Source organism: Salvelinus alpinus, chromosome 3 (assembly GCF_045679555.1).
Source record: "Salvelinus alpinus chromosome 3, SLU_Salpinus.1, whole genome shotgun sequence".
Lineage (NCBI taxonomy): Eukaryota > Metazoa > Chordata > Actinopteri > Salmoniformes > Salmonidae > Salvelinus > Salvelinus alpinus.
This window is the reverse complement of record NC_092088.1, coordinates 71,073,444-71,099,874: the sequence shown is the minus strand read 5'-3', so window position 1 is coordinate 71,099,874 and position 26,431 is coordinate 71,073,444. Positions and strand designations below refer to the sequence as shown.

Genomic DNA, 26,431 nt, shown 5'->3' with positions numbered 1-26,431 from the left:
AATGTATTTAGCAGCTGCAGATTGCCTCTTTAAGCAACAGTACCCCTTTTTTATATTCATTCATCGCCCCAAGAATCCTCTGAGGTTTTAAACCTTCAAACAGTACCTCATGAAAAAGTCCCCCCACCCCAACCCTGCTGGCTTGCCAACACCAAATGCCAGAATTGATTTTGTGTGAAGAACCACCAGCTCCTCCTCCTAGGGATCACCTACCTAACCCCTGCCAATGGCTCTCTCTCTCACACTCTCTCTTTGTGTGTGTGTGTTTGTGTGTGTGTGAGAGAGGGAGGCCCCAGGGAAAGGCAAGATAGGCTCCAGAGAAAGGCTAGCTAGGCCCCCAGATAAAGCAACTACTACATTGTACATTTTTGTCATTTAGCAGACACTCTTATCCACTTATAATCCACTTAAGATCAGTGACAACGGCACCTTAATAAAACACTTCCTCAATCATTATTTTAGACATAAATGTACAGTAACTTAGAGAATACACCTCCATAGTTTGTGTTCCATTTCCAGAGGCAACCCCAAATGGCCGTGGTAAGCTTAAATTCCACGAGGATCTTCCTTTTGCACAAGCTATTAAGGAGAGATTAAAGGAACACTCAAAGTGAAGATTACCAATGGAAATATAATGCATTGTACTTTCCTTGAAGATTACCTGGTAATAATGACACAGAAGTCGGACTGAAGAAAATGTAAAGGTAGTATAGGTGTACATTAGACAAATGCAGTAGGGTCACTGAGAAGCCAACTGAGATAAAAGTCAGAGGTATCTTGCCTTGTATCCTGATCCTTTTACGATCCCCTTTAAATTAAACATTCTTTCCCATTTCCGTACACATACTGACACACAATATGAACATTAGTGTTATTGAAATGTTATTGTTTCAATAAGTTAATCTCACTGTTTCCTGCTGCCATGCGGGGTTGTCTGTCTCTTATCTTCCATTTTGTTTCCATCTTGTCCACTTGTTTCAATATTTATAGGGCTTGCTCGTATGAATCTACTGATTTAATAGAATCTCTGCATTTGTTGTCAATAATGTCCACATAAACCACATTCCACACTCCAGATTGTTGGAGGCATAGTCTACTATTAAATCATGCTAAATATCAATGACCCAAATTTCCCCATCATTCTGTTCTCACTCTCTCAACAAACTTCCAATGACAGAACAGGAGACTGAGGAGGTGGAGAAGGAATTACATTTTTATCCATCATGTTAAGTATTAAGTAATCTAGAAACCCAGAAACAAATATGGTATGTGTGTGCTGCTCAGCTAACATTTATGTTAAGACAGAAGAGTCATCCAGGTATGACCATGGTTTCTAACCAAATGGCACCCTATTCCCTACATAGTGCATTACTTTTAACCAGAGCCCTAAAGGACCTGGTCAAAAGTAGTGCATTATATAAGGAAATGGGTGCCATTTTGTACGTAGACATGTCTCTCACCAGAAACCAGGAGATAGTGCCAGCATCTGAAAGCTGGTCTTAGCGCCATCCTACACTTCACTTCACAGGTCACTAACTGACAACACCCATGTAACCATAAACACACCACCAAATAAATACTGAAAATAAATTCCCATAATGAAATGTGTTGTGTCTTTGGCTATGCCGGATTAAGTGATATGACATGCTATTCTATAAAATCATTTCTCTGTAATTAATATTACCTGATTAAGCTAATCAGGTAGATAATTAACTAGAAAGTTGGGGCACCACGAAATAATGTTTATAGAGCTGTTATCTTCCGAATAAACTCTTAAAGACCTAGTAATCTTTGACATCAATAGCAGTCAATATTTAATCGTCACCTTATTTAGTCTCATCTGAAAGTTGTAAATTCTTGGTTATCTTCACGAACCCTGGTTAACAAGTTGAATCAGCAATACAAAATTTGGTTTCATTATTTATTTACTAAATACCTAACCAATCACACATAATTACATATACACAGAATGGAACATACATTGATTACAAATTATGTCATAAAGAAAACGTCCCTGGTGGACGGAGCCGACATGACAGCTGGTTACACAAAGAGAGGGGGGTTGGGTTTGAGTGAAAGAGCGGGAAGACTGAGGAACAAAGGGAGAAGCTATGCTATCGTAAATACAGTATCTTATGCATTCTAAATTAATGGCCATTTGAAAAAGGAGAATGCAATAAATATTTACTCTGAGCTGCGCTTCGGTAGATGGGAGGCCGGGTGGTCCAGCATGGATCTCTGGTCCTCTGAAGAATATCTGGTGGTAGAATGGATACTTGGTAGTACCGTCGTCGTGTGGTAGAACAAATACTCTGTCCGTCCTCTCCTAGCCCACATCTACAGTTGCTGCGCTAACGCGAAGGCTAGGAGGTATCACTTCTTTAGTGAATAAGAGTTCAAAGTTCATACCAAGTTGCCATACTTTAAGCTCATGCTATATTCTCGCTGGTATAGTCAAAATTCATCCTTCCGGGGTGTAGGTAGTCACCTTCACATTGAAATTCGATGCTAATTTCGTTAGGTTCTCTAAGGTTGGCTTAGTTCTGTGGGTGGTCTTTGTCCTTTCAACATAGGGACCTCAAGTCCACACGTCCTTGGAACAGCTTATTATCTGGGCCCTTTTAACGTAGGACTGTCGCCCTAACATCCTTGGAGCAGAAAGTTACATTTTCATCAAGGGCTTTATATAGTGGTAGGAGAGAGGGCATGTTTCATAGTTTACTAACAATGTCTCTTCACATGGGCGGGGCCACTGAGTGATCAGAGCTTTAACCTTATGAAAACCCAATTCTCTCATTTGGAAGCTAAAATTACATTCAATATTTTCACAAATTGTTTCATATTTAAACATTTAAATTGCACAACAATTTTTGTGAATCTGATAACTAGAATGTGTAGACTTTCCAAGATACAGTTTATGTCGTCCTATCATCAGTAATAATGTCTCAGACGCCAACTGATCTGGCATCATATTCATTAAGTACCAACACATATTTTCAACTGGTTGGATTATCGAAATATGGTTCCTTTCCCCCCACTTTTTGATGTTCCCAGACTCTCTATGTTTAACAAAGGCTTTTCAAGAGTCCTTCTGTAGTCAAGAGAGAGGAACTTATGGGGGGCCATAAAGGTACTTATGGGGGGCAATAAACCTCACCCACAGGCCAACATCATGACAAATGCAACAATTTAACTGGGTGTTTAAGTATTCAATCATGTACGAGCACCACATTTTAGAGAGAATTATAAAGCATTACGTGTTAAAACATTGCTTTATGAAACCAAACATGAAGTCTTGAGTTTATGGTAAATAAATGGGTTCTCTGTAAAAAGCCCTTGAGAAAACTAACAATGCTTTCTTTCCACTCTTCTGCGTAGGAAATTAGGAACACTAATTGGAAAAGTGTCCATTTTGTCTAGCAAATCTCCATGGGAAAGATGTGATCTTTTCCCAAACGTACTTATAAACCACACACGAAGCAGAAAGGATGTCAAAGAACCATGATAATTAACCAAGATAATTAAGCTATTGGTCTGTTCAAACCATGAACCCGTGAAAACAGCATGGCATGGCATTATAACATTTTGGGCCAACATATTACCCTCTGTATGAAACGAGCCCGATGAGCCCGATGAGCCCAATGGGCCATGGTCAAAAGTTAGTGCATTATATAGGGAATAGGATGCCATTTGGTATGATACCTGTGTGTGGTGGTGAGGGGTTTGGGACAGTTAAAAGAAAAGCATTTGGCCATGTGTTAAGTGAAAGCTATGAAGCAGCCTTTATTGTGATTATTGAAGAGGTCCTATTGAACTGTGCGTTAAACTGACAGACACCCCATTGAATTACAGTGAGCTATTCATCAACTACAGATTTTCTCAGAGATGGTTGTCATGTTAAGTCCTGCACTGCTTTAAAACTGCCTAAAATACTGTAGTGCACAACCCAGTCCTAAGCCTACAGTATCTGTCAATGTAGATGTAAAAGTTCTAATATATCACTAGTTACCTTGTTTTTCTACATGGTAAAATGACAGTTGGACAAACACTGTGCAATAATAATTCAGGGTTCAAATATACATGAAGGTTTATACGTTTGGCAATGGCCTGCATCTGAAATGGCACCATATTCCCTATATAGTGCACTACTTTTGACAGAGCCCTAAGCTAGCCCCTGACTGTCTCCAGTCCTCTGTCTGCTGTCACTTCTCATTTCCAGATAGACTGCTCTCTCCTACTGCCTCCTACGCCAATAATAGCTCATCAAAAACAACATTTGGTCAAAAGTGGCACCCTATTCCCTTTATAGGGCAAAAGTAGTGCACTAAATAGTGAATAAGGTGCCATTTCAGACGCATGCTACATCTCTACTTGGTACTGGAATAAAGTCAGCAGCATCCCCGATGGCCCATGTCTGTGTCACTCATTTGCCAATTAAAGGGGTCCTCCTCATTCTGACACTTGCGACTTAAAAGAAACGGTCAAAAATTGTGATGAATCTGAGGTGACAGATGAGTAAACTAGGCGCTGCATTGCAATAAACCATAATGTGCTTTAGATATTAATATCAAGTGACACCGCTGACAGGTCACACGAGGTTCAATTTAATTTGTCACTCTATCCCAGATGATCTTACTTTGACTGAGTCCCAAATGGCTCCCTATTTAGTGCACTATTTTTTACCAGGCCCAATAGGGCTCTGGGAAAAGTAGTGCACTATATAGGGAATATGGTTCCATTTGGGACCAGACCTTATTTTATTTGTCACTCTATCCCATTTAATTTGTCACTCTATCCCAGACGATCTTACTTTGTCTTTTTGTTCTCTTTCCATCAAGGAAGTAACATCTCACAGCCCAGAGGGACATTTAAAGCACTTTCATTTAAAATGCAAGATGGCATACATGATATTTTCATTAAAATGCTAAATGCTAAATGCTTGCCATTACAGATGGATACAGGTAGTATACTATTATCTACTCAATACAGAATGAAATGAGTAGTATGTTGTCAAGTGCATCACTCTCTCATGATGGTAAAATTACTTTAAGAGTGTACTGATGAAAGGAATGACGATCCGCTTTATAAACACAGAAATAACCACCAATCAAGGTGTCTGACAAGTCAGGTCCCAGTCTGTTTGATCTGTCATTGTCACGCCAAACAATAACCATTGGAGTTAGAAAGACAGCTGTAACAGTGCTGGGTCCAGGCTAGTATTTGTTCCCAAAGGAAAAATCCCAAAACAGCTGCACCTTGCTGCAAAGCAGCGTCCAACCCTGCCTTCCAGTTTTTGCCATCATAAATGCCTTTTATGCCTGGATGCCTGCCTGCCTGCCTGCTATCCTGTCCCCCACCGCGTGACACTAAGTCTTGATTGAAGCGCCCCTCCTGGTTATCCTTAATCCGGCCTGTGAAATGTGACAAGATCATTCTTCAGGACTACTTTAGGCTGAATAATCTGCCTATCACCGACAGTCATCCCAACCTGCACCACTCCTTCCACTGTCATAACATGCTACCTGCTACCTTTCCAGCCCGGCTCAACTCTCATAAATTAAATCTTAAATTAGTAAATAAATATGGGATTAGCAAACTAACAAACCATGCTTTACTCAGTGAATTCAGCATGTGAACTGTACTTGTGAACTGTACGGTATAATATTGAATTACATTTGAAAATACATTGAATTACACATTTCAAAAGCAAGATGTTATTATTGGTGTCTTTGTGATCATTCCATGTAGTGTTGTTATTGAACTTATTATCAAATAATAGGAAATGCACCTAAAACTTGCCGATAAGGTTCCTTCAGTCCTTCAGAGTGAAGCATCACACACCATGGTGCCATGCCATCCATGCTTTGATGTCTAGAACTGAAGTCTTGATTCCATTTCATTTATCTCCTGTAAGACTATTAGGGGATCGGTCTTAAATGCGTCTTCCTGAAGTTTCCACAAAGTTCTAAGGGCAGTAATATGGCAGCTGTCAAATTGTGATGCACCAGCCGTACCACACATTCGTTCCAGTCCTAACAAGGAGGGGAGGTGAAGTCAGATCCAGTCAGATCCGTTCTATACCATAACTGCAGCTTGCCAAGTTCTTCCTCGTCTACCTGGTGGCAAGAAGTGGACGACCGACAGACCGACACCATAATCTCTTCTCCAGGCTGTACTTCCGTCCAACCCACCCCAAGGCTCTTCCGACCACAGCTTTAGTTAATTGATGAGACACCATGAAAAATACCCTTCACCGGAATGTTCTAGGTTTTCACCTCAACTTTTCTAACTCTGTTTCAGTCATGTCATACTGACTACACCTCATCTCATGTTGTTTCACTTCTGAAAGGCATCATGAGAGACATCATGATATTTCACGTATGTCGGCTCTCTCCGAGTTAAGTTTTTACAAATTATGTCGGTGCTATTTAGAGGGTAAAAATCTTCCATGCACCGTGCAGACAGTTGAAAGGAATGTAATGAAGAGTATTCCTTCTAGGGATCTGAAATGTCCTGTCCTGAATGCATAAGATCTGTAATACTTTCTGACAGATCCACCCAACCTTTTCCCTGACAGCTTCTGTGAGGGTTTCTATTTTGTATCTTTGGGTGCAGAACAGAAGAAAGCAGTCTCGTTCCTTGCCGTTTAATAACGTTGAAAGGCATCTCTTAACTCGCAGCCTAATTCCCACACTTAAAGACAGGGATGTCTACCACAGGATGCAATAACATGCTATCAAGACCATCAGAGACTGCAATTTAGATCTGTCAGACAGCTAGCCAGGCAGGCAGCCGCAGAGAGATTGCAAAGAGTTTCACATCTAGCTCATCAGTCAGAGGCACTTTTACAAGACCAATAGAACTTAGCTCTATGATACAGCATGTAGCCCTCCTAAACGTTATTGTAGTCAGCATATAACCTCTTATAATGGTTATTGTAGTCAATACATATTATGTTGTTATTGTAGTTAGGCTTTACTGAGTTTATCCTCAGCCTATTGCCGGTTCATTCAGGACTGTAGTTCCATAAGCAAAGCATTGGCCTTAGACCCTTAAAACATACTGACAAACATCAACCTTTGTTCTTGATGATCAAACAATGCATAATCTGGGAACATTCTACACTAACACATATATATATTAAAAAAAACATCTACAGTGTGTGCGTCACAAATGGCACCCTATTTTCTATATACAGTACAGTAGTGCACTACTTTGACCGGGCTCTGGTCAAGTAGCGCACTAATAGGGAATAGGGTGCAATTTGGGATGCACACCCTTACCAAAGAAAACAGGTTTCTGGCAAACAGTTGTAGCAAATCTTTGGCCAATTTTCCGCAAATTTTATTAAAACCTCTACAGGATTGGTGGGTCCCCCTCGGGACAGTTGAGCTAACGTAGTCTAATGCGATTAGCATGAGGTTGTAAGTAACAAGAAAACTTCCCAGGACATAGACATATGTGATATTTGCAGTAAGCTTAAATTATTGTTAATCTAACTGCACTGTCCAATTTACAGTAGCTATTACAGTGAAATAATACCATTGCTATTGTTTAAGGAGAGTGCACAGTTGTGAACTTGAAAAGTTATTAATAAACCAATTAGGCACATTTGAGCAGTCTTGATACAACATTTTAAACAGAAATGCAATGGTTCGTTGGATCAGTCTAAAACTGTGCACATACACTGCTGCCATCTAGTGGCCAATATCTAAATTGCGCCAGGTTTGACCTTGTTCTGAACACCTCCAAAACAAAGGTCATGTGGTTTGGTAAAAAGAATGCCCCTCTCCCCACAGGTCTGATTACTACCTCTGAGGGTTTAGAGCTTGAGTTAGTCACCTCATACAAGTACTTGGAAGTATGGCTAGACAGTACACTGTCCTTCTCTCAGCACATATCAAAGCTGTAGGCTAAAGTTAAATCTAGACTTGGTTTCCTCTATCGCAATCACTCCTCTTTCACCCCAGCTGCCAAACTAACCCTGATTCAGATGACCATCCTACCCATGCTATATTACGCAGATATAATTTATAGATCGGCAGGTAAGGGTGCTTTCGAGCAACTAGATGTTCTTTACCATTCGGCCATCAGATTTGCCACCAATGCTCCTTATAGGACACATCGCTGCACTCTATACTCCTCTGTAAACTGGTCATCTCTGTATATCCGTCGCAAGACCCACTGGTTCATGCTTATTTATAAAACCCTCTTAGGCCTCACTCCCCTGTATGAGATATCTACTGCAGCCCTCATTCTCCACATACAACACCCGTTCTGCCAGTCACATTCTGTTAAAGGTCCCCAAAGCACACACACATCCCTGGGTCGCTCCTAGTTTGCAGTTCGCTGCGGCTAGTGACTGGAATGAGCTGCAACCAACACTCACACTGGACAGTTTTATCTCAATCTCTTCATTCAAAGACTCAATCATGGACACTCTTACTGACAGTTGTGGCTGCTTTGTGTGATGTATTGTTGTCTCTATCTTCTTGCCCTTTGTGCTGTTGTCTGTGCCCAATAATGTTTGTACCATGTTTTGTGCTGCTATCATGTTGTGTTGCTACCATTTTGTTGTTATGTTGTGTTGCTACCATGCTGTGTTGTCATGTGTTGCTGCCTTGCTATGTTGTTGTCTTAGGTCTCCCTTTATGTAGTGTTGTGTTGTCTCTCTTGTCGTGATGTGTGTTTTGTCCTATATTTATATTTGATTTATTTACATTTTTAATCCCAGCCCCCGTCCCCGCAGGAGGCCTTTTGCCTTTTGGTAGGCCGTCATTGTAAAAAATAATTTGTTCTTAACTGACTTGCCTAATTAAATAAAAGTTAAATAAAATATATATATATTTATTTATTTTACTCATGCATGCAAGAAGCCTTGACCTAGTGCACACATATTTCTCTGTTCTCTGTTTTCTAGAAAAAACATGGTCAAGTTGAGCTAGCTACTAGTTGAAAGATCTAATTTTTACAAGGAATGAATGTATGGGACATATTCATGAGAATAATAATTGCATTTGCTTACCTTATCAACTGTGAAGACGATAACATCAAAAAAGTGTTATGAGTGTACCACAAACATCTTCCCAGGGTGTCCTCTTCCCAATGCAGCCTCTTCCACCCTTCCCAAATCACACCCAATGCACTAAATAGTACACTACTTTTGAACAGAGCCCTGCACTAAATAGGGAATATAGTGTCAATGCTGCCATGGCTCCAAAGACACTGGAGTTCAGTTCATTAGCTAGGGCTGTTAATTTCCTGATAAGCACGCCACTCTGTGTGACACAGTAGGGTCACATACTTAACCATTATTAATGTGACAGGCCTCAGTGCAAAGCCAATTAATTAAACAGCAGCAATCTCTATCCATACTCAGTCCCAGGCCCTGGAATGGATAACACTTAAGACCGCTTCCATGTGGCCAAGAGTCAGACCTGGATTCAAATACATTGAGCATTTGCTTTAGCCTGCCTACTGTGCCAGATTGGTAGGACTTCCAGTTTTGGGAATATTCGATTGGCTCCCTTAATCCAGGCAAGCACAATCAAGCATAGCTAAAACATTTGAAAGGGTGGCAGGTAGCTTAGTTAAGAGCGTTGGGCCAGTAACTGAAAGGTTGCTGGTTCGAATCCCAGGGTTGACTTGGTGAAAAATCTGCCAATCTGCCCTTGAGCAAGGCACTTAACACTAGTTGCTTTGGGTAAGAGCGTCTGTAAAAATTTAACTGTATTTGAAGTGTCTCTTAGGACTGCTTCTATGGAACAAAGAGTTAAGGCCTCTGTGTTCTCTACACTCACTGACAGGTCAGGAAAAGAGGTATGAAACAATAGCACCTTCCAACCATTATGATTCATCTCCCCTTTTAACCTGTCAGATCCAATAGTCCACCTTTCTGTCCATCTGCTGAGATGGTAACCAGCAAGCCTCTCTGCCACAACGTGAATATTCATGTCAAAGAAATGTCTTATTCTCCATTTGCTCAACATTATCATGTCACATTTATTGATCAGATTATTTATACAGGCACAGCAAGGCTTAGATGTGCAAGTCAGGGGCTCTTATATGGCATCCTTCGTTCAAATGATAGACACAGATGATTCTAATGAATACTTTGGTTTTTGCATGATGGTTACAAGCTGATACATTAGGCCTTGCTGCCACTTCCTAGATATTTCGAGGTGCCAGACAAAGACATGTTATTAGATAACACTACAGTTGAAAGATGGTAGAGGCAAAAGCTACTTACATGAATAAAAACAGCAATTCAGAAGTAGATTCGTTTTTATTTATTGTGTAATGATTATGTACATAACGAACAACTGTGTCATTGGGATCGGTTGCATGCGTGTGTTTCGTTGCATGTTTTACGTTAACTGGAGAATAGAGACATGATGAGTTGAGAACAAATGAACCACTACTGTACTCATGAATAGTAAAAACTGCGGTAAATTATATTTGCACTTATATGTCTGTAGGGTCATGTACAATACACGACTACAGTCATAATAACAGCACCTGTCATATAAACTCTTATCTCCAATAAGTTCCCCTGTTAATTAAGCCAATTGTTAAAAATGTATCTTGTCTCTAGCATAGTGGAGGAGACAGTCCAACTCATAATGGAGGTTAAAAGGCTATATAATATAATGTAAGTTTATAATTTATGGCGTCACGTCTTCAAATTGCTCATATACTGAAGGTCTCTGCGGTTTAGGGAATGTTTCCAAAACTCAATCGGAAAAAATAACTGAGAACCCAAATATTCACTATAGCTTATTCTGAGGGCAGTTTTAGCTGTTGAAATAGTGGCACATAAGCTACATCATATCAAAACAACACTATAAAGGCTTAGCAGCAATATACGAGTTTTAGTTCATGAGAATTTAGAAATTAATTGAAATAATCAACATTGGACTTCAAAGCAACGTCAAATATAGCGGTCATGTCATATAATAAAATAAAACATTTACTATAAAACAAATGCAAAAAAAAAGCTTTCTGTAGACCTATATTGTAGGAGAGAATCAGTTACCAATCATGTGTTGGTCTCCAACCACCGTGGCTGTCCTCGGAAAAGAGGTGAAAGATCTCTGATGGACCCGTCTGTGCTGTAAATAATTATATTTGCATGTAGGGAGTGATTCATAAACATGTCACTAGTGTGAAATATGGGTAGGATTTCAAACGTTCTATTTTAAATGTCATGAATTATGGCAACAAAAAATGTGTTCCCGTTTAATGCCGAGTACTTGGTGTCTGGTGCAATGGGCTATCCATCACGCGGACAATAAAAGGAGTTTTGCCTGACGGTGGAAATTTATGGTCGCCCTTCTACGCCCTAATAACTCACGCGCTGTGTCGGGGGCCTGACAGCCATTGCTGAAAACAGCACCCCTGGTATCATTTTTTTAAAATCCACTTGCATAAATTGTAACTTTTTTTCTGATCAGCAGGACGCTTAAATTAGGTGATATAGGCTATGACGTTTTGGTAATATAGGAATAATCCGATCTGAAAAATGAAATTAATGACTAATTGTTTTTGAGCCGTTTAGCTTGTGGAATTGGTCAAATGTCACAAGCATCTTATCATGTGAGTGACTTATTATGCAAGTTGTCGGCAAAACTATGTTAATAGGGGCGGGTTGCATTCATAATATCTTGTTTAGATGTGACAATTTATGTTCATCATAATTTTGATTGAGCAAATTGCGCACCTCAATCTAAATCGAATGTCAAACTACTGCTGTTAGGGATTCCCTTGTAGGCCTCAGATAAACTGAAAATAAGGAGTTTGATATTTTTGGGACTTTTGCATCAGTTCATATTTTTGTACCTTTTTGCACATAATGAAAAAGACAAGCAAGAGTAGACTACATTTTACACTATTATAAAAACTATGTAAATAACTGTCATTTGAACCACAGTCAATATAATCAAACATTGTAAACTTTTCAACTCAAAACCCACCCAAAATATTAGATTTTTTTTTAATCAACCCTGAATTACTGGCCCTTGGAGCTGCGCTGCCTAATCGAATGTGTCAGCCTTCAGTGTTGGTGAAATATGATGACATGAGAGTTGTCTACTTTAGGCTGAGGGATTGGTGTGAGACCCAAGCAGCACCCTGTTCCCTACATTTGCCTAGTACACTACTTTCGACCACGACCCATAAGGCTTTGGTCAAAAATAGTGTACAATAAACAAAAAATACAAAAGGTTCTTGAGGGGTTCTTTGTCAGGGGTGAGGGTGATATGTGTAAAAAAAAAAATGCATATCAGGAAGGGTTCTTTACTGCTGTGATGGTTGTGAAGGACAATCCTGTTATTTCCCTCTCCGCCATGTTTTCCTTTTCTGCCATGAAATGTTACACTGTTAAAAGGTTCCTGTAATTTTACAGTACACTACAGGCTACTGGTTGCAGTGCCAACTGTCAATGGAAGTGGTGTACCAAGTGGTTATGTTGTTAAAGGTTAACTGCTATTAATTTACTTGCAACTAGCTGCCTGTAAATTACTGTACTTTCAATTAACTTTTTTTATTACAAGATAACATTAGTGACATTAGTTGACAACTACTAAGCATTCTTTGTGATGAACACACTTGGGACTCAGCCGCACCTGGCCTCAACCTCTTAGTTTGCAGGAAACTGACCTTCCTACCACACAATCAGACCAGTGAGCATGACAAATATCAGCCATAGTAAGTTACTGTAAATTTTACAATAATCACAAGCTGACAGTAAATTACTGGAAAATAAACATGAACTTCCTGGAAAATGCACAGTAACCTTTAACAGTGCAGTTCTTGATTGTCACAAGCTCTTACAAAGACTGTAGAACTGGGAGTGGACAAATGCGGTGGTCAGTCTTCATCAATATAACAATAAAACAACTTAAACTGGTACAACACTTCCATTAATGGTTGGCACAAATACAATATATTTTAGACCATGCCCCCAAATATGCTAATGAGCCCCCACCAGCACATTGCCCCCACCTACATTTCAAAGTGCAGTAATGATTGTACCTTAATATTTAATATTGGGTAGAAAAAATACCTTTATACTAAATTTTGCACACATTTATCCTTAAAGTTACTGACCAGTACCATGTGATTACCTAACAGTGTTTGCTATAAACACATCTGAAGTATCCTATAAGTATAGCTGTAGAACTTATCATTGTTTCTACCTGGAACCAGAGTGTTCTTCATGAGAGGGCTCTATATGGAACTCAAAAGGGTTCCCCTACCGGGACAAATCAAAGGGTTCTATGTGGCATCCAAAAGGGTTCCTCTATAGGGACAGATGACAAAACCCTGGAACCAGAGGGCTCTTCATGAGAGGGTTTTGTGTAGAACCCAATTGGGTTGCCCTACAGGGACAAAACAAAGAACCCCACGAGGATTCCTTGTGAGAGGGTTCTAAAAAATCAAAGGGTTCTCTCAAAAGGGTTCCCTCATAGGGACAAATGGCAGAATGTCTATTGGTTCTACTCTATTAACAATCTCTATCATATTAACAGACTTGGTGGTGTAGTAGGAAAGTCAGGTCTCTGGCAACCAATAGGTTGTGACTTCAAATCCCACGAGAGGTTGATTCCCAAGTAGTGAGAATGCAGCAGCATACTATCCCTTACAGCAATAATACCTTAATCCAGCTCTAAACATATCGTAACTTATTTATCGTATTTTCCCTGCAACCAGTAGCTGGGAAATGTTTAACAGTGTAATGAAGAACCCTCTGGTTGTAACAGTGTATTGAAGAACCCTCTGGTTGTAACAGTGTAATGAAGAACCCTCTGGTTCTAACATTCTAATAAAGAGCCATACAAATGGTTATACAAAGGGATATTCAAAGAACCAATATAAAACAGTACTCCACAGATCGAGAAAGGGTTCCCTAAAGGTGTATAGGGAATAGGGTTCCAGTTGGAACGTAACCTCAAGAATTGGAAAGAGGATGAGGTGCACATTCTATCTCCTCTCTTCCTCGTTCACTGTGACTGCTACTGCTGCATATTACCTGAATTTAGACAACTGACAAATAACTAGTATAGGGCGAAATGGACAGAAGACAGAGAGTGTGATTGAAAGAGGTGTTGGGAGGGTATGGGGGGTAGTAAATTATATTGACAATATGGGACATGCACATTCCACTGTAGTGCCACAGCACACTGATGTCAGCAAGTGTTTGAATGGAGAATAACTAACCATACTGAAAAGCCCCAAGCATTTATCTTCAACGTTTTATAAGCATAACTATGTGTTGGAAAATCCTATAACCTAGATAGACTATATGTTTTAGGACAATCAAATTACATTAGTGCAAATTCTGCTAGACTTTTGCCTAAAATAATATTACATTTATTAACATTACATCTATTCTACATGCATAACATGTTTACAACAACACAACTTGCCATAAAACGTACAGACTCATATGTCCATGGTTTAAGTCATTCCCAGGATATCCTTTGAAAACAGTCTATTCCACCCATAATAGTCCTCCCATACACTCCCTACATGTAAATGTGCGAACGCGCATATTAAACACAACAATAAAATAAGCTCCATCGAGTTGGCAAAATAATACAGTACACCCATTTGAGGTGACATCACATTCCATTGACCCTCCAATCACTTCAGGGGCTCATTTGATTGGAAGGCGGCAGAGGCTTTAATCTCGAGACTAATTCAGATGCTGATGAAGGGAGGAGAGCATAGGCTACTTCCGACGTAGAGAGAGCAAGCGCACAGACGTGCTACTGCCACTGCCACACTCACACACAGCGACACTGAGGAAGGATGCGTCCGAGCCACACATTCACTCCTGCTGCGATATGAACGGGATATGTTCTGATCTTCTCTGCCTCTAATAAGGATTATAAAAAGTTTATCTATTTATTGGTTTTATTTCGAACTGTGGTGCTATAGAATGACATGTTACTTTGATTAGATTTTTTATTCCCAAATAACAAATGTAGGCTGTTTTTCTTCCATTTCAATGAGAATTGGGTCATGATCACATCGCCCGCATTTTCTGTCCTGAGAAATAGTATCGCGATTCCGGTGTGGGAGAACAGTTATTCAGGGGAGAAGGGCGCACCGAGAATAAACAATCAATTTCTTCACCTCGTCTCTCCGTCAAACCCTTTACGGCAGGCTAATCGTATACCCATAAAGATTTTGAAAATGCTTACCGCACGGGGAGGACACATTTTGCACCCGGAGTACCTTCAACCTTTGCCATCAACTCCTATCAGTCCCATCGAGGTAAGCACTACGCTGGCCACAGGCTACAGGGGACGGGATAGAAAGAGATTGCAAAAGTGTGATTTTGGGCAGTTATTACTTTTGAATGAATGTTTTTCTGTCTATGTTTTCAGATTTAAAAGTATCGGTACTATTAGGCCATTTGAGTTGTATCTATATACGTTTATTATCATATAGTTATTGTACATTCACATTAATTCTTAGAAAAAAAGGTTCTGGATAGAACCCAAGAGCGTTCTATTGATTGCTTCATATATGGCACCCCTAAAGAGTCTAACCCTTTGATCAGAACCCAAGGGGTTCTTCTTCGCTGAACCAAAATTGGTTCCATATAGAACCCTTGGGTTCCATATAGGGTTCTATATGGAACACATGTCGGTTCTATATAGAACCTTATGGGGTGCCATATATGAAGCAATCATAGAACCCTTTCTGGTTCTATCCAGAACCTATTTTTCTAAGACTGTGCAGATATATGGCTATAATAACCTTATACGCAATGCGTTAAACTCGTGCGTAATTAACGGAGTTCTCCAAGGGCACATAATACACTGTATAAACAGGAACATATTGCTTGGTTTTGAAACACCCCATGAAAAAAACATTACAGTGAAAACTTGAATAATAAATATTATTTTATCTTATTTTGCAGCTGGATGCCAAGAAAAGTCCGTTGGCTCTCTTGGCACAGACCTGCTCACAAATCGGAAAACCAGACCCTCCGTCCTCTTCCAAACTCTCATCTGTAACCTCAAATGGATCTAGTGACAAAGAGACCAAATCCGGACCACTAAAAATGAGTGACATTGGAAATGAAGACAAATCTAGCTTCAAACCCTACTCCAAATCATCGGAGAAGAACAAGGACTCCTCGTCCAGCAGTGGTAGTCTGAGTGGAGATAAAGCTAGTTTCCGAGTGCCTAGCGCCACCTGCCAGCCGTTTACCCCCAGGACAGGCAGCCCCAGCTCCTGCCACTCTGTGTCTCCGCTGCCATCTGAGGGTAAGCAGGGAGACAAGGAGGAAAAGAATAAGGAATCTGAAAGCAATAAAAACAGTACAATGGAGGGAAACGGCAGTGGTAGTCACAGCCGGATATCTGGGATTAACGGTGAGGCTAACCAACACCAGGAGACCACCTCTGGATCAAAGGCTATCACATCAGACTCACTCACATCTGTCTCCTCTGCATCATCTGTTCAACTTCTGGGTTCAGGAGGACTCGTAGCGCCAGTCTCCCCCTATAAACCTGGGCACACCGTTTTCCCTCTACCGCCTGCTGGCATGTCCTACCCTGGAAGTTTAGCAGGTGCATACGCAGGCTATCCCCAACACTTTCTCCCTCACGGAATGACTTTAGACCCGACGAAATCTAGCAGTCAACTACTCAGTGCTCAGTTTGCCGCTGCCAGCCAACTTCAGTGCAATAAGGCTGGGAGCCCCTTGTCCAGGGCTTCTCCTCCGTCCCTAATGTCTGCTAGCCTGTGTAGAGACCCGTACTGCCTGAGTTACCACTGCGCAAGCCACTTATCCGGTGCTTCCAGTGCCTCGCAGTGCCATGAGTCCTCGGCTCTGAAGTCAGGATACCCTCTCATGTACCCAACTCACCCTTTGCACGGCGTGCATTCCTCGCCGCCATCTTTTGCTGGACACCCGTTATACCCCTATGGCTTTATGCTCCCAAATGACCCTCTGCCACACGTCTGTAATTGGGTGTCGGCTAACGGACCTTGCGACAAACGGTTTTCTTGCTCAGAAGAGCTCCTCAATCACCTAAGGACTCACACTGCTTTTGCGGGGACGGAGAAGTTGATATCAGGATACCCGGGATCATCATCGCTAGCCAACGCTGCGGCGGCCGCCATGGCCTGCCATATGCACATGCCTCCAAATGCGGCCCCGGGCAGCCCTGGAACGCTCACCCTCAGGAGCCCGCATCACCCTCTGGGATTGAGCACGCGCTATCACCCCTATTCAAAGAGCCCCATGCCCCCCGGCGCTTCGGTTCAGATGCCCGCTGCCACAGGTCCATATTATTCTCCCTATGCCTTGTATGGACAGAGACTCACCACCGCATCGGCGTTAGGATACCAGTAGAAGATACAGACAGACACATAATAACTATACATTTATAAGGAGATTTTAGGCCTAAATGACTTTTATATTGGTTGTATTTCATGCAGGACGGGATCCGTGGGCTCAGTGTATTTATTTGCGATAGCTCCAAGCGTGACAAAAATAAAAAATAATTATAATATTATTTGTAAGAGGCTCAAGGTGCATTCTTTTTTACAATTAAGATATAGGCTATATTGGATGGTGCCATTTTAGTTGTTACATTGAAATTACAACGCAGTGTGTATGTTGCTTTTAAAATGCTCATTGTGAGAGTTTTATGTTTCCTACATACAAAAGGCCTATTCGTTCTATTTTTCATTGGAAAGCCGTAGCCTATTTTGAAGTCTGGTGGGCCTATGTAGGTCTACTGGCTACCGCACATCGCAAATAACTTTTCAACTTTGCCCTAAACCTTAGAATGACATGTTTAGTTCATCTTGTTGGAAAATTGGGCTCTCTCATATTTCTTCATACATTTAATTATTAATTCGACAAGCTAAATTAAGGTATATGAATCTGGTAGGTTGTTTATGGAATAAATAATTCGACATACAGTATTAATTTACTTATAATTATAAACACTTGAATATGTGAGACATGAGCATAATTGGTCTGTTAAAGAATCGACGCCATTTAATTTGTGGAATGGCATTTAAGATCTGTGTAGGCTATTTTCATTTGAAGTCTGTGCCGTATACACTTGAGTAACATTTTAATCACATTTTATTCACATTTCGATACCTTTAAGACTGCAAAATATATTTGTTAAACTTTTTAAATAGCTAAGCCAAATTGCAGCCTACTGTCATCTGACACCGATGTATTTCGCCACCCGTTTAGCATTAGAGTAATTTTATCGTTGGAGTAATTTAGGCAGTAATAATCTAACTCTGATATTCATTCAGTAATAATCTAACTCTGATATTCATTTGAACACGCCATTATCAAATTCAGCACTGTTTTTCACAGATCATATTTTCCCTACCTTCGAACGAATGATGGTGTCAGTCTGATTACATTAGAATAAGGAAGTTATCCGCTTGTGCAGTTATAAAACATGCAATATCAGCAGCACATTGGGAAATAATATTACATCTAAAAAGTGACAACCCAAACAACATTAATTATTGTTTTGCGTCTTGTTCTCAGATAAAATGTGCCCTATTTGTCTGAGCAGAGAGTTTATCATAAAGGAGAAGAGGTTATGGGATACAGCTATACATTTGTCTGAGCAGAGAGTTTATCATAAAGGAGAAGAGGTTATGGGATACAGCTATACATTTGTCTGAGCAGAGAGTTTATCATAAAGGAGAAGAGGTTATGGGATACAGCTATACATTTGTCTGAGCAGAGAGTTTATCATAAAGGAGAAGAGGTTATGGGATACAGCTATACATTTGTCTGAGCAGAGAGTTTATCATAAAGGAGAAGAGGTTATGGGATAAAGCTATACATTTGTCTGAGCAGAGAGTTTATCATAAAGGAGAAGAGGTTATGGGATACAGCTATACATTTGCTATAAAACAATTAGGCCTATAATTTGGGGTGAAATATTTCGGTTATTGTGTAGGTTCTAGGGTTTAATAGCCTACGTCTTGCTCTGCATATGGACTATTTCACTGACTAGATCAACTCATTTCTCGTGGAGTCATAACTCTTTTTTATTTACTTTAAATGCTGTTTTAGGTTAGCTATATTGTATTGCGTTTAAACGTTAGGTCTGTATTTCATCAGCTTGTTGTAAAGAAAACCAAACGCGTTCTGGAAGATATGTTGCTGCATTGCTCCATACCATATGTCAAGACAGCACACGTTTATATTTTCAACCTACAGTTATTAAATGTCAATCAAATGATTGAGAATACAACATCTTAAATCAGATGGACCACTCCATAAATACGCAAGTATTTTCGATACAATCCTTGCACAGATTAAATACCTGAGGCACACAAGATTACATAATAAACCAAAATGAGCGGTATTACATATTGTATTTAATTCTCATATCATACACATCAATAAGTCACATCAAGAGTAGGCCTATACTGGGTTGAGAGGATTTTTTGTCTATTACATAACCCACTGGGAGGGAAGAGGTTCCACTTGTTTGATGATTCTATAATGTGGAAAACAAAAACCTCTCCATCATGCTCCTGAAGAAACGACGGCTCCGCTGCTGAAGCCTCGTTATGCACAGTAGGCCTATACACACGCACACATCAGGCAACAAGGCAGTACACCTACTTCCACTTGTATGATGCATCAGGGAACATTACAACTGTTATATATAATTGTGTGTGTCAATATAAACACATACATTAAATCTCTTGCAACATTGCATTCCTTCATTTAAACATTGCCAAATTATGAGATAATGGATTACACCATATTGTATTATGAAAGAACAAAATGGCAAGGTGAAATAAATGGCAGCTGTGCTAGACAATGATTTATGATGTCACCCAATATGGGACATTTCTACAGCTTTTATGATTGCAGTAATGAAGGTGTGTGTAAAGCAGATAGCATGAAATGAACCACATCTACAGAATCAAGCAAACAATGTCATTACCCATCCCAAAGTAAATCACAGCTATTCCCAAGAGATAAAATCAACATCATTAATGGTCACATGTCATATTCATAAAATCGACGGCATCTTTTCAACAGATTCATTCTTTACGATCGCTCTCTCCCATGATGTATGTTAATGACGCTTCTAGTCCACAACTCACCAACTCAACCAGACTGTTCTGACGATATGCGGGGCCTCATACAAATGGCACATCAATGTGATATGGAGAAAACATTTTTTTTACATTATGTCACTCGTGTTGATCAGGTATCTTTACACGTTTTGGGGACTTCCTGGCTTTCGGGACTTCCTGGTTTTGGTGACGTTTTGAGGTTGAACTGTATGATTGGAGAAGCAGTTCCAAGAGCCATAACATATACAAATACAGAAATTAACATATATACATAAACTGTGCAAAAGAAAAACTGATTTATATATATATAATATGTCTGTCCTGAGCAAAGTAAAGGGTCTGGTCCAGAGACTCAGGGATAACCCTGAACATCTCTGCTCAATACATTGGGGGAATCTCAATTGCATACCCCTCTTGTCTTCTCTCCTTGCCTCATCAAAACCCATTGGATGAGAAAGCCAGAGGTCCCTCTCCTCTGACCTTCTCCTCCAATGGGTTTTGAGAAGGAGGCGAGGAGAGAGGACACGAGGAGTATGCAGTTGCGATTCTCCCATAGTCTTCCCCTTAGAGTGTACTGAATGACCTTTCCTCACCTCCACTCTTTTCTCTCACATCCCATCCTACCTACCATTGGGTCATGGTCCTCTCAATCACACTGAAATGACAGAACCTGCTTTTCCACATGTTCTCAAGTGAAATATAGTCTGTACATGAGAGACTAGATGGTTTCCTGCCTTGCTTAATCACTCTCCAACCTACCACCTGTTTTGCTTTGAACTTCAATGCTAGGAAGATTTCTGTCCCGTTTTGCCTTTTGGCCCAGAAAACATAGCAGTGTACCATGACGGGTCACAGACAAATGCTGACATTAAGACTGGTGTATGTAAGGGCCAGACCAGGCCGGGCTGTATGCTATGGGCATGCCCATCATTTGTGCTGCACAGCTGCACACCATGTGGTTGTGGGTGTGTAGTGTAGTCAATGTCTGTTAGATGTTATTGTTGAAGGCATTGGGACGTCATAAACACCACTAAGGTAATGCCGTTTGAAAGGCTCTGGTGACACCTTAAACAGTTTGATGAAAAGATTTCATTCTGGATGCGTCCCAAATGGCACCCTATTCCTTTTATAGTGCACTATAAAGGGACTAGGGTGCCATTTAGGAAGCATTCCTGTTTTTTTATGTTGTTGGGTTTTTTTACCGGGGGGATAGGGTACTTGCTGTGAGATTCATGGGATCATTCATGATATCATTCATGGTATCATTCATCGGATCATTCATGTATGAAGCTACATTCTGCTGTTATCCACAAATGCTTTAAGTAACCTGTCTAATAAAAATAATGATTGAAACTTCCAATACAACATTATTGGACTCCGGACACATTTTCTTGGCACATTTACTTTTATGCGGTTTGGATTTTGTATTGTGTGCGTCTCAAATGACACCCTGCTATTATTTGCATAAAGCACTACTTTGACCAGGGCCTATAGGACTCTGGTCAAAAGTAGTGCACTATATAGTGAATAGGGTGCCATTTGGGACACATTCTTACAGTCCTATAGTCCTCTGTATAAATTACCTAATCAAGAGAAAGCCTGTTTTTACCTAAACTTCAGCGGCGGTTTGGCTGGCCTGCTTGGATAAACCTTACACAATGGTTATGTACACTGATGGTCCTGGAAAGATGGCTGTTCACTGCTCACTGCTTGCTGGGTCACTGTTTACAAAGGCATAGGAAATAGATTACCTTTTGCATGTTCAATCAACTCACTAAGAAGTGTGTATTCAATCATCTTGAGAGAAGTGCTGGTTTATTTTAGCTGGAGAATGACTTTAGCTCTCCAAACAAGAGCCATATTAATCACCCCTTTATCACTTCCTGATTCTGACAGGGCAGAGTAAATTAGTTGTGTCCCAAATGGTGCCCTATTCCCTATATAGTGCACTTTTGACCAGGGCCCACAGGGCTCTGGTTAAAAGTAGTGCGCTACGCTCAAAACAGCGAAGTTAAACCTGTTTTTTACATCAAACAGATCACTCTGGATCAATGGCATGCTGCTGTCCCCTTCAAATTCAAATCTATAGAATAAAATGGTTCTATTCTATTCTTCTATTCTATTCTTAGTGAGACATGTACTGTATATTCAGCCAACATCCATAGCAGTTGATTGATATTACATGCATAACATATCATATATTAAAGGTCAGCGATATGACAGATGCACATAGTAAATAGCATAGTGGTTGGGTCAATTTCCTCAACTAAGAGTGTTGGCGCACAAGGCTAAACTTCGTTGCTGTTTTTGGTCCTGTTGTAAAAGTGTGAAGCGAACAAGTGCACATGTGCAGATACCGTATGAAAGCGAAGTCCTGTATCTTGCTCATCGCAAAATCTGCGGTGCAACTCATGCAACGTAATTTCGCTGACTACCTTCAAGATAATACTGTACACATCATTCAGTACTGAATAAGGCAGTGTGTGTGTGTGTGTGTGTGTGTGTGTGTGTGTGTGTGTGTGTGTGTGTGTGTGTGTGTGTGTGTGTGTGTGTGTGTGTGTGTGTGTGTGTGTGTGTGTGTGTGTGTGTGTGTGTGTGTGTGTGTATTTTGGCTTAAGTAAAGCACAAAGTAGAATATTTCCCTTGCAGAAGAAAATCTGTCAACACAGAAACCCTAAAAGGAAAGTGCAACAGTGAGTGGAACAGTGGGCCCTCGTCTGTCAACACTCAACATGGCCCACTAATTTATACTATAGTCTACTGGCAGCCCAGTCATGCAACCAGGACCCATAACAACTGAAGACCGACAATCATAGCGTATAGAGCAGGGGTATTCAACACTTAGACTACAAGGTCCGGAGCCTACTGGTTTTCTGTTCTACCTGATAATTAATGGCACCCACCTGGTGTCCTACATTTAAATCAGTCCGTGATTAGTAGGGAACAATTTCAAAAAGCAGTGGAACTGGCTTCCAGGTCAAGATTTCAGTTTTTGGGGTCTAGAGACAGCTAACTTTTGTCTCCCTCCCCATGTCTTGGGGTTGCATTCCAAATGGCACCCTATTTCGTACATAGTCCACTGCTTTTGACCAGAGCCCTATGAGCCCAAAAGTAGTGCACTATATAGGAAATAAGGGTGCCATTTGGGACATCTCCCAGGTCTCAGCGAGCTGACTGGTGCTAGGGCCATGATTAATGACTTATGGCCTTATTGTGTAGAGGCCCACTAATTAACTGCAGACTGAGTGAAGACACGCTATGAAAATCTTTCCTGATAACCTGGACTCTTTCCTCCCTCCCGCCTGCAGAAACCTTGGCATGTGGAAGCTCTTACTGACAAATGTGTAAGAAGCAGACCAACGTTGAGTAAGACAAATGGTCTTTTCAGGAACTGTAAACAGGCTGTAATTTAACAGTATTTAAATATATGACATACTGGCATTGTGCTCCTGCACTGTTCGTGATCTCGGGTTTGGAAACTGCAGCCAAAGTTCCTACCCCGCTGTTGATTTAAAATTAGGCTTGGCATATTCATGTAGGGTGTTTCTGAGATACTGGCCTGGCCGGCATGTGTTCTTCTGCTTTTTTTAAAGAGTTTCCAGCACTTTTAAACATAGTTACAGTGCCTTCGGAAAGTATTCAGACCCCTTGACTTTTTCCACATTTTGTTTTGTTACAGCCTTATTCTAAAATGGATAACAAAAAAAATATCCTCAGCAATCTACACACAATACCCCATAATAACAGCGAAACAGGTTTGTAGAAATCTTTGCAAATTTATTAAATTTTTAAAACAAAAATACTTATTTCCATAAGTATTCAGCCCCTTTGCTATGAGACTCTGAATTGAGCTGAGGTGCAACGTATTTTCATGAGGTCGAAGGAATTGTCCGTAGAGCTCCGAGACAGGATTGTGTCGAGGCACAGATCTGGGGAATGGTACCATAACATTTCTGCAGCATTGAAGGTCCCCAAGAACACAGTGGCCTCCATCATTCTTAAATGGAAGAAGTTTGGAACCACCAAGACTCTTCCTAGAGCTGTCCGCCCAGCCAAACTGAGCAATCGGGGGAGAAGGGCCTCGGTCAGTGAGGTGACCAAGAACCCGAGGGTCACTCTGACAGAGCTGTAGAGTTCCTCTGTGGAGATGGGAGAACCTTCCAGAAGGACAACCATCGCTGAAGCACTCCACCAATCAGGCCTTTATGGTAGAGTTGGCCAGACGGAAGCCACTCCTCAGTAAAAGGCACATGACAGCCCAAATGGAGTTTTACAAAAGGCACCGAAAGACTCTGACCATGAGAAACAAGATTAGCTGTGATGAAACCAAGATTGAACACTTTGGTCTGAATGTCAAGCGTCACGTCTGGAGGAAACCTGGCACCATCCCTAGTGTGAAGCATGCTGGTGGAAGCATCATGCTGTGGGGATGTTTTTCAGTGGCAGGGATTGGGAGACTAGTCAGGATCGAGGCAAAGATCAATGAAGCAAAGTACAGAGATCCTTGATGAAAACCTACTCCAGAGCGCTCAGGACCTCAGACTGGGGTGAAGGTTCAATCTTCCAACAGGACAACAACCCTAAACACACAGCCAAGACAACGCAGGAGTGGCTTCAGGATAAGTCTCTGAATGTCCTTGAGTGGCCTAGCCAGAGCACGGACTTGAACCCAATCTAACATCTCTGAAGAGACCTGAAGAGACCTGAGCGTTGCTGTGCAGCAACGCTTCACATCCAACCTGACAGAGCTTGAGAGGATCTGCAGAGAAGAATGGGAGAAATTCCCCAAATACAGGTGTGAAAAGCTTGTAGAATCATACCCCAAAAGAATTGAGTCTGTAATCGTTGCTTCAGCAAAGTACTGAGTAAAGGGTCTGAATACTTATGTAAATGTCATATATCTGTTTTTTTTAAAAATGATAAATTAGCAAGAATTTATAAAAACATGTTTCTGCTTTGTCATTATGGGCTATTGTGTGTAGATTGATGGGGAATATATTTTTAATACATTTTAGAAGAAGGCTGTAACCTGACAAAATGTGGAAAAAGTCAAGGGGTCTGAATACTTACCGAAGGCACTGTGTATGGGACAAGGCAATTAGTTGAATTCTTTAACATTTATGTGTACTGTACAAAACTGTCTCAGGGGGGTTTTCACCTACAAAAGTGCTGACGAGACCGATACATAAAGCTTAATTAAGATCAGCGATACTAGCAAGAGCAGTGTGCGGGTTTCTTATTCAATTATTACCATGGACCAGCAACAAAGATAGCTCAGATGTTTGAGTGCCTTTGGAATTTTGAATCACCTTCAAAATTCAAAATCTAGTTGAATTTCAATCATAACAGACAAATTACATTCTTCCACACTTTATCACCTACCTCCATCCTATAATTATAACTAACATACTGCCGTGTTTGCAGTCATGTTGACGGGCTAGCTTAATCAAGTCGCTATCGAACTTGTTGTGCCTAGCCCAAAGTGATGGCTTTAGTGCCTGAAATATAGCCTTGACCTATGGGAAGAAATTAGCTGCGGACGTTTGTGCAAGTTTGTACTTTTTACTTTCCTGCCAGGTGAAAAATATTGTTTTGCCATGCATTGACAATGATGGAAACAGTAGGAAACTAAAATGTTCCACATTAATGTAGAGGATGAAAAATGTTGCTAGGTCATTAGAGTGGTACAACATGCATAATGCCAGCTGGAAGACCATTATGGGTGATGGACATCTCACTTACCTAAGTAAAATATGACAGACTGGTATACATTATTATCTGGGGCAGCAGCAGTTAGCGGTTAGAGCATTGGGCCAGTAACGGAAAGGGCGCTAGTTCGAATCCCTGAGCCGACAAGGTGAAACAGCATCTGTCAATGTGCCCTTGAGCAATGTACTTAATCCTAATTGCCCAAGGGTCGCCATTGAAAATGGCTGACCCTGGCTATGACCACACTCTCTGAGGGTGTCTCAGGGGGAGTTGGGATATGAAAAATGCATACAAACTTGTTCATGTGAGAAACAGCAAAAATATAAGCACCCACATTATTATATACAGGAGGAGCTGCAGAATCAAGTCTTACCATCTGGGTCAATGGACAAAATAATCTACAGCTTGTGATTAGGTCTAAGGACCAGTGTTTCACTTTAATCTTTTTCAGCTTTCAGAAATGTCCATCTGCACCACACAGCACATCATTTATCTTCAAGAGGAATTGACTATTTTCCCATGTTCCAAAAACAGATCAACAGAAAACAATCAATCTTGTCATTTCTCTCTCATCTCTCTCTCATACTGTATGTGGCTAATGCTATCTGCATCTCCCTAG

The 26,431-nt window shown here is 40.7% G+C and overlaps 1 protein-coding gene across 1 annotated transcript; it reads left to right on the top strand.

Moving 5' to 3' along the window:
* Nucleotides 1-14,705: 14,705 nt before the first annotated feature.
* LOC139571245 (zinc finger protein 503-like) lies at nt 14,706-21,473 on the top strand. The gene is made up of 2 exons (XM_071393916.1): nt 14,706-15,279; nt 15,932-21,473. Exons 1-2 carry the CDS (start codon nt 15,025-15,027, stop codon nt 17,372-17,374), a joined length of 1,698 nt encoding a protein of 565 aa, XP_071250017.1. The 5' UTR covers nt 14,706-15,024; the 3' UTR covers nt 17,375-21,473.
* Nucleotides 21,474-26,431: the final 4,958 nt, after the last annotated feature.